The 7,564-nt window shown below is 41.0% G+C and overlaps 1 protein-coding gene across 2 annotated transcripts in view; it reads right to left on the bottom strand.

The window, feature by feature from the left end:
• The window catches only part of FOLH1 (folate hydrolase 1), a 72,172-nt gene extending 65,693 nt beyond the window's left edge, over positions 1 to 6,479 (bottom strand). For both annotated transcript variants that reach the window (XM_017887655.1, XM_017887656.1), the window contains exons 1-2: positions 6,106 to 6,479; positions 3,793 to 3,898 (exon numbers count right to left, since the gene is read on the bottom strand). In XM_017887655.1, the coding sequence (XP_017743144.1) occupies positions 3,793 to 3,898; positions 6,106 to 6,223 (224 nt within the window). In that variant the 5' untranslated portion in view covers positions 6,224 to 6,479. The remainder of the gene's footprint in view (positions 1 to 3,792; positions 3,899 to 6,105) is intronic.
• Positions 6,480 to 7,564: the final 1,085 nt, after the last annotated feature.

Genomic DNA, 7,564 nt, shown 5'->3' with positions numbered 1-7,564 from the left:
TATTTTTTTTTTTTTTTTTTTTTTTTTTTTTTTTTTTTGGTGAGAGGCGGAGTCTCATTCTGTTGCCAGGCTGGAATACAGTGGTGGAATCACAGCTCACTAAAACCTGGAACTCCAGCCTCCTGAGTAGACAGGACTACAGGCACATGCCACCATGCCCAGATAATTTAAAAAAATATTTTGTAGAGACAGAATCTCGTTATGTTGTCCAGGCTGGTCTCAAACTCCTGAACTTAAGGAATCTGCCTGCCTTGTCCTCCCAAAGGGCTGGAATTACATGGGTGAGCCACGATGCCCGACTACATGTTCTCAGTTCTTAAAGAGAGCTACTGTTATTTCTGTTTCAGTACATTTCATCTTGTTTACAAATAATTTGGCAATGTTTCCAAGAGTTGAAGACGACTTGAAGGCATTTAGTAAAAGGTGGAATTAGCTAAGCATGGTGGCATGTGCCTGTAGTGCTACCTGCTGGGGAGGCTGGAGCTCCAAGCTGCAGTGAGCTATGATTGTGCCACTGTACTCCAGCCTGGCAACAGAGTGGGACCCTGTCTGAAAAATAATAACAATAATAATAATAATAATTGAGATATGTGACAAGACAATACTTGGAACATATTTAAACCAGTCTGACAGAGATCTATCTACTAATGGATTTTCGCTATTCTGGAAAATGTGTAAATTCTTATTCTTACCTTTTTTTTTTAACACAATTTGATATTCTAGTATCAATAAATGACTTGTGACACACATCTCAAGTGATGAAAAAATTGAGAAGTATAGTTTAATATGTGATTTCATTGGGCCTATATATCTGTATTCAAATACAGACCAGTAAAATTCTGAGACCAAAAGTCTAAAACATGTTTTAAAACAATCTTATCTTGCAAAACAAGGTGGAAAAGGAAAAATTCCTCTAGAGATGCAAAATGGTAAACAGATCTGTGAATTCAACTGGGTGTTTTCAAAGAAGGGAAAACACATACAACCCTGTATCTCAAGGCAGAATGAAAAAAAAAAAAAAAAAAACTGCTCCTAATTAATCCTTCCATTCACTACTGAGGCAGATATTTCAGAGACAGTGGGGGCTTTTACGAGCAGAACAAAGGATTATAAAGAGGGACAAGATGGAAGGTCAGAGGCTTTAATAGTCCCTGACCCATGGGTATATTTTAATTAAAAGCTCTCTGATGGACAAATGGCAAATTGGAAATCTAGAGAGTTTAGGAGGCTTCGAAGATTCTGTGGTCCTTGGAGGAATGAGAGGGAATTCTTTCAATTTCTTTATTTTGTGTGTTTATGCTGAATATCCTCCGGGTAGAGGAGCTTGGTTAGGGACATGGAGAATAAACAAGAAGCTGAGTGCTTAATCTTGCTTGATGGTCCAAAAAGAGAAATAAAGAAAGGCATTTATTTTTCTTCTTTGTTGGTCAATCTATGTCACAAGTTAGTGTTACAGGTAGTTAGACAGGAGCAAGGCAGGAGAGGTCTCTCCCCTGGACCCACTAGAATGTCAGGTGATTGTTCGGTTCAGCAATTATCGCATTGTGTTGTTCGGTTCAATAATTATCGCATTGTCTCTAAAAATGATTCAGCAGTGCCAGGGAGAGGCCAGTTCTTTATGATCCCCACCAGTTAACACCAAACTGTTAATTGAATGCAGACTCCAGGGAGAAGCAACTTCCTGGGCATGAGTGTTAGAGACAAAAATGATATAGTATAATCTTCCGGGTACACTCCATCAGAAAAAGGAAGAGAGCCTCAGATGGACCTGTGTATATTTTCCTACACACATTGCGGGTGCTCACTTCCCAAGGGTTAGCAGGGCTCTGCACATGAGGGCAGCCCAACCTAAGGGAAGAATCATGGGAAAGAGGCAAGCTTAAAAAAGTCCTAGGATCACAGTTAAGTGGGGCACTTGCCCTCTCACCTTCATGTGCCTGCTTGGCTCTCTTCCAAGCGTACCTTCCTTTCTTTCTTGTTGTAAGACCTTTTAAAATAAACTTCCATTCCTGCTCTGGAACTTGCCTTAGTCTCTTTTTCTGCTTTTGCCCCCAGCTGAATTCCTTCTTCTGAAGAAGCAAGGACTGAAGTTGCTACCGACTTTATGGATAGGCTACCGGTAAATTGGAGTAACTTGCATCTCTTCCACCACTAACATTGGGAAAGGAAGAAAGCTGGAACAGCAGCTCTGTCCAGGAGTAAAGACCATACCTTGCCAGACCTCCACTTTTATTATACCTACTATACATTATTATAGTGGAAAAAGTGCAACAGGCAGAGGAGGGGTTTCCACAAAGATAAAGAAGTTCGAGCTTCAGAGTCTCACATTTAAAAGGTCCTTTCAAAGACCTCAGAGTTATCCTATCAATTTTTATTTATACTTTTAATTCTGCTGTAATTAATACAAATACATATGTGTTTGTATGATTAAATGTGTGCACATCTACGCACACCTATGTGTATGTGTGTAAAATGGTCTTTTAGAATTACAACCTTTATTCACCAGGGAATCCTGCAATCATTAGAAGGACTTCAAGTATTTTTTGACACATGAGCTAAGTCGATTTGTAAAAATTCACAAAAGGATCTCATGCTTTGAAAAAAACAAGTATTCTGGGCTGGGTGCAGGGGCTCACACTGGTAATCCCAGCACTTTGGGAAGCCAAGGCGGGCAGATCATCTGAGGTCGAGAGTTTGAGACCAGCTTGACCAACATGGAGAAACCCCATCTCTACTAAAAATACAAAATTAGCTGGGTGTGGTGGGACATGCCTGTAATCCTAACTACTCAGGAGGCTGAGGCAGGAGAATCACTTGAATCTCGGAGACGGAGGTTGCAGTTTGCTGAGATCACGCCATTGCACTCCAGCCTGGGCAACAAGACCAAAACTCCGTCAGGAAAGAAAGAGAGAAAGACAGAAAGAAAGAGAGAAAAAAAGAAAGAAAGAAAGAAAGAAAGGAAGGAAAGTATTCTAATCAATTATATATAGTAATTCTATATAAGTATTTTCTTTTCGGTTGCTTTTTCAATTTACTTATTTATCTCTTTTGTTCTACACTGGAAATAGCTATTTCAGGAAGTAGGGAGATGGCTTTTAAAATATGCCAAATATATGCCCTTTGACTTCATTCATATCATAATAAGATCATTATTCCCATTTTACAGATGTGGAAAAGAGAGCTCAGAAAGGTTAAGTATTCATCCAAAGTATCAATAGGCAAAGATGGAGTTCAAACTCAATTCTAACTCAAAGTCCTTTTTTTTTTTTTAACTGAAATGCACTATCTTTCTCTAAAGCATGAATCAGCAAACTAGGTTCCACTGGCCAAATCTGGCCCACTAACTGTTTCTGTATAGTCCATAAGCTAAGAATAGTCTTTATATTTTAAATCGGTTTTAAAAATAATAATATTTTTGACACATCAATTATATGAAATCCAAATTTCAGTGCCTATAAGGAAAGTTTTATCAGAACTGACAAACTGTTTATGTATTTTCTATGACTTCTTTTGTGCTGCAATAGCAGAGCTGACTAGCTGTGACACAGATCAGCTGGCCTACAAAGGCTGGCCCTTTCACAGAAAAAGTTTGCTGACTCCTGCTCTAAACCTCTGCAATGACAAACTTTAGCTGAAAGTATAGTCCTCCTCAGATGAAATGTGATACAAGATCTTTAATAAATAAAACTTTAAGGAAAAAAGGCCAGTTCCTCTATATAAAATATTGGACCAAAACAGAATGATAAATTTTTCTAACAACTTGTCCATATAAACTTTCGAGAAAGTGCTTACTGTAAGAACTTCTTGATGTTCTCAGCTTTCAGTTCATCCAAAAATGCTTTCATATTATGCTTTGGAGTAACGTTAGTAGCTTCACTGGAGGATTTTATAAACCATCCTGAAAATACATCCAAAATAGGCATGAGATATGAGCCTACAGAAAGGATTTATTATTCATTATTGTTGTATGTATCATTTGTAAAACACAAATTATCAACATTACTTCTGACATTGAGGTTTTCCTGAAATTTAATTTCTCTTGCTTACTTTCACTGAAAATCATGCAAACAGATTTTAAGTTACAAACCAAATGAAAATATTTTTTATCTAACATCAATGATAGGTATTGCTGTTGTTCTAAGAAATGTTTTATGAGATAATGAGTACCAAAATAAAATGACATTAATGTTTCAACAAATGGGTATGAACAAGATCTTCTGAAAATGAAGGCAAAAAGGAGATCCACCTACCTTCATAAAGCTTCTATCTTCCTCTGCTGACTCAGAATAAGCATTTGATATATTTTTATGATGAATTAACCATGAATATATTTCAAGTATATAAATTATTTCCAAGTGTTGAAGGCAATTCAGACTTCTAATTTTCCCTGTTTCTGAAACTACGACAAACTGCTGTGACAGTTTGTGTTTCCAGTGAAGTAGGCTTGAGAAATCCAAGTTCAGACAGCTACAATGAAACTACAATTTACCCAACCTCTCTGCCAGACATCCAGTGCATGCATAAGCAGCCAGAAGCAATGGATAGCTAGATCCTGAAATCATTAGACCTTACAGTTGGCTTTTAACCTAAAGGAGATAAGGCAATATTCCAGGGTTTATTTAGAGAAATTACAGGATCTGGGAATAAAGTAGTTACAAAATTAGCACCCAACCAGCTTTCATGGAGCTTTCCAATTATAATTATGCTAGTTCTTAATTGCATGCATACAAATGGACATGCATATACACATGCATATTAAAATACATGATTGGACACAAACGGAAATAAGATTCCACCTGTGCATAAAACAAAAAGACTTGGATTAGAGTGAGGGATCAAGAAACAACACACTGAGGATGAGATGCTTGAACTGAGATCTGAAAAATGAACACGATAAAGAGAATGGAGGCCTGTAGCGGGAGGGGAGAGCAGAGAATCCTAGGGGGTGCGGGGCGGGCATCAATAAAGAACTCTTCTGTGTCAGCCACTGAGCAGGGAATACAGGGACGGAAGTGAGGGCAATACCAGGAAGAGTAAAATCCTTTTAAGAGATGAAGAATGTTATGAGCACAGTGTGTGGTTTAAAAATCTTTTAACAACCCCAAGGTGAAGCTGGTGGAAGAGATTGAATTTGTTTAAACCCATCTGGTCCATGCCCTGTTCTTCTAAATCCTAAAAGAGGGTCAAGAATTCCGAGCAGGAGTGAACTACCTGATGATACCTTAGATTAGTCCTGTGCATTAAGGTCCAATGAGGAGCATCTTGGTAAAAGAAGAAATAAAGTGGCGAAAATCCCAGTACTGTGCTAGGAGATTTACGTGCTATATTCTTTACTATTATCAATAATTTACAGATAATGTTATCCTCATCATTAAATAGGGAAACTAATGCTGAGAGGGACCCGGTAACTTGTTCAAGGTCACTAAGAAGGGGCAAAGTCAAAATTGGAATTTAATAAGAGTCTGAGCTCGCCTGTGCTGTTCTGCTTTTTTTTTTAGAAAGTAGGATTAAGTCTGCAAATCAGTACACAGGAAAAACCGCAAAAGACCTGCTGGTAGAGATCTGTCCGGATCGCTGACATGGTTCACACAGTTCCCAAACTTGCCTCTGTTACTTCCAAGGAAGAAAGAATGCACTGAGAGAAAAAAAAACCCAACTTCCTTTGCAGCAATGTCCTGAATTCTACCGTACACCTGAAACAGTACGACCCGGTAAAAACCTTAAACAAGTCTTGGTGCACAGCTCCCTGGGCGGCCTGGTTCAATAGCCCTCAGAGGTTGGCGCTCGTCCTAAATCCTTAAAAGTGCCTTGTCTTGCAGGGTTCCAGCACGTGGAACCTTCCTACGCCCAGTTTCAGGTTCCTTCTGTCCTACCTTCAACCTGAGTGACTGTCCTACAAGCAGCTTGTCTAGAACTCAGCCCTGCACCGTTCCCAGCTACCCTCCTCCTAACTCGAGGGGTGCTCACCCCACATTACCCCGACCTTAATCGCCGCCCCTGGGGAAGACCAGCAACTGGACCCCACTCCGCAGCCGACCCGCGAGTGCCGGCACCGCAGCACCACAGGGAAGACTCCGAGGTTTGCTCGGCGAGGGGCGCCCCTACCGAAGAGGAAGCCGAGGAGAAAGAAGCCACCCGCCAGCACCAGTGCCCCAGCGCACAGCCAGCGCGGGCGGCGCGCGGTGGCCACAGCCGAGTCGGTTTCGTGCAGGAGATTCCACATCTTAGCGCGAGCAGAGCCGGCCTCTTGGGACCCGCGCCTGTGCTACTGCTCCACTGCGCGCCCTCCGCCCACCACGGCGGGGTAAAGTCTCTCTCACACTAATGCCTCGCTTATCAGCCCTGGAGGCTGGAATTCGCTCCCAACCCCGGGGTTCAGTTACTCCCCGGTAGCAGTGTTTCTAGAGTGCGCTGAACCAATCGGAGCGCTAGAGAGGCAACATCTGCCTTCAGGAGAAGGAAACCCGGCCCCTTTTGAGAGGCGCCTAAACAACAACAACAACAACAACAACAACAACAACAAAACTTTCTTGGAAAATGTACAGCTCTTGCTTAAAAATGAGAGGAAGAAAGAGAGACTCTCCTCTCTCCACTCCTATAATTATGAGGAACTTTTATCCTGCTCTGACATTCTGTAAAATCTTTACAATACTCTACTGAATAAAAGTAGAGCAGAAAAAGCCTCGCTTTTTTCTATAGTGAGGGATGGTTGTCATCAGCGTAAATCACCACCACGCCCTCTTTCCCAATGACTATTATTGTTGTTAATAAATATGTAGGGTATTATCTTCCACTTACATTACAAAACAATGTTTTAAAGAAACAGGCTGGGCGTGGTGGCTCACCTGTAATCCCAGCACTTTGGGAGGCCGAGACGGGCAGATCACAAGGTCAAGAGATCGAGACCATCCTGGTCAACATGGTGAAACCCCGTCTCTACTAAAAATAAGAAAATTAGCTGGACGTGGTGGCGGGCGCCTGTAGTCCCAGCTGCTCAGGATGCTGAGGCAGAAGAATCGCTTGAACCCAGGAGGCGGAGGTTGCAGTGAGCCGAGATCGCGCCACTGCACTTCAGCCTGGCGATAGAGTGAGATTCTGTTAAAAAAAAAAAAAAAAAAGAAAGAAAGAAAGAAATAGAGAGAGAGAGAGGAAGGGAGGGAGGAAGGAAGGAAAGAAGGAAGGAAGGAAGGAACTTTATTTTCATATCTCAGTTATGTCTGGCTACTGTCTTACGTAATAGACATAAAATCAATCTTGGTTGAATTAACCAGATAAATCAATCATACAAAATTCTATCCCTGCCATAAATTCTTAATAATAATAATGATATTTCGAGGGAGAGAATAACCACACGCTTTTTAAAATAAACTGTGTTCTTACAATCCGTCAGAGAATCCGTGAATTGACTAGGAGTACTTTATGGAAGCACTGCTTTTAACAGAACCATGAGCTACAGGTAGAATTTGACCCAGTGGAGATGAGAAGAAACACTAGGGCCGGGGGGCCAGCTGAGTAGGCAAAGGAAGAAAACTCGAGGTATATTCAAGGAATAGCAAACAGTTTG

The sequence above is a fragment of the Rhinopithecus bieti genome, unplaced genomic scaffold (genome assembly GCF_001698545.2).
Source record: "Rhinopithecus bieti isolate Rb0 unplaced genomic scaffold, ASM169854v2 scaffold_15796, whole genome shotgun sequence".
Lineage (NCBI taxonomy): Eukaryota > Metazoa > Chordata > Mammalia > Primates > Cercopithecidae > Rhinopithecus > Rhinopithecus bieti.
This window is presented reverse-complemented; position numbering and strand designations above follow the sequence as displayed.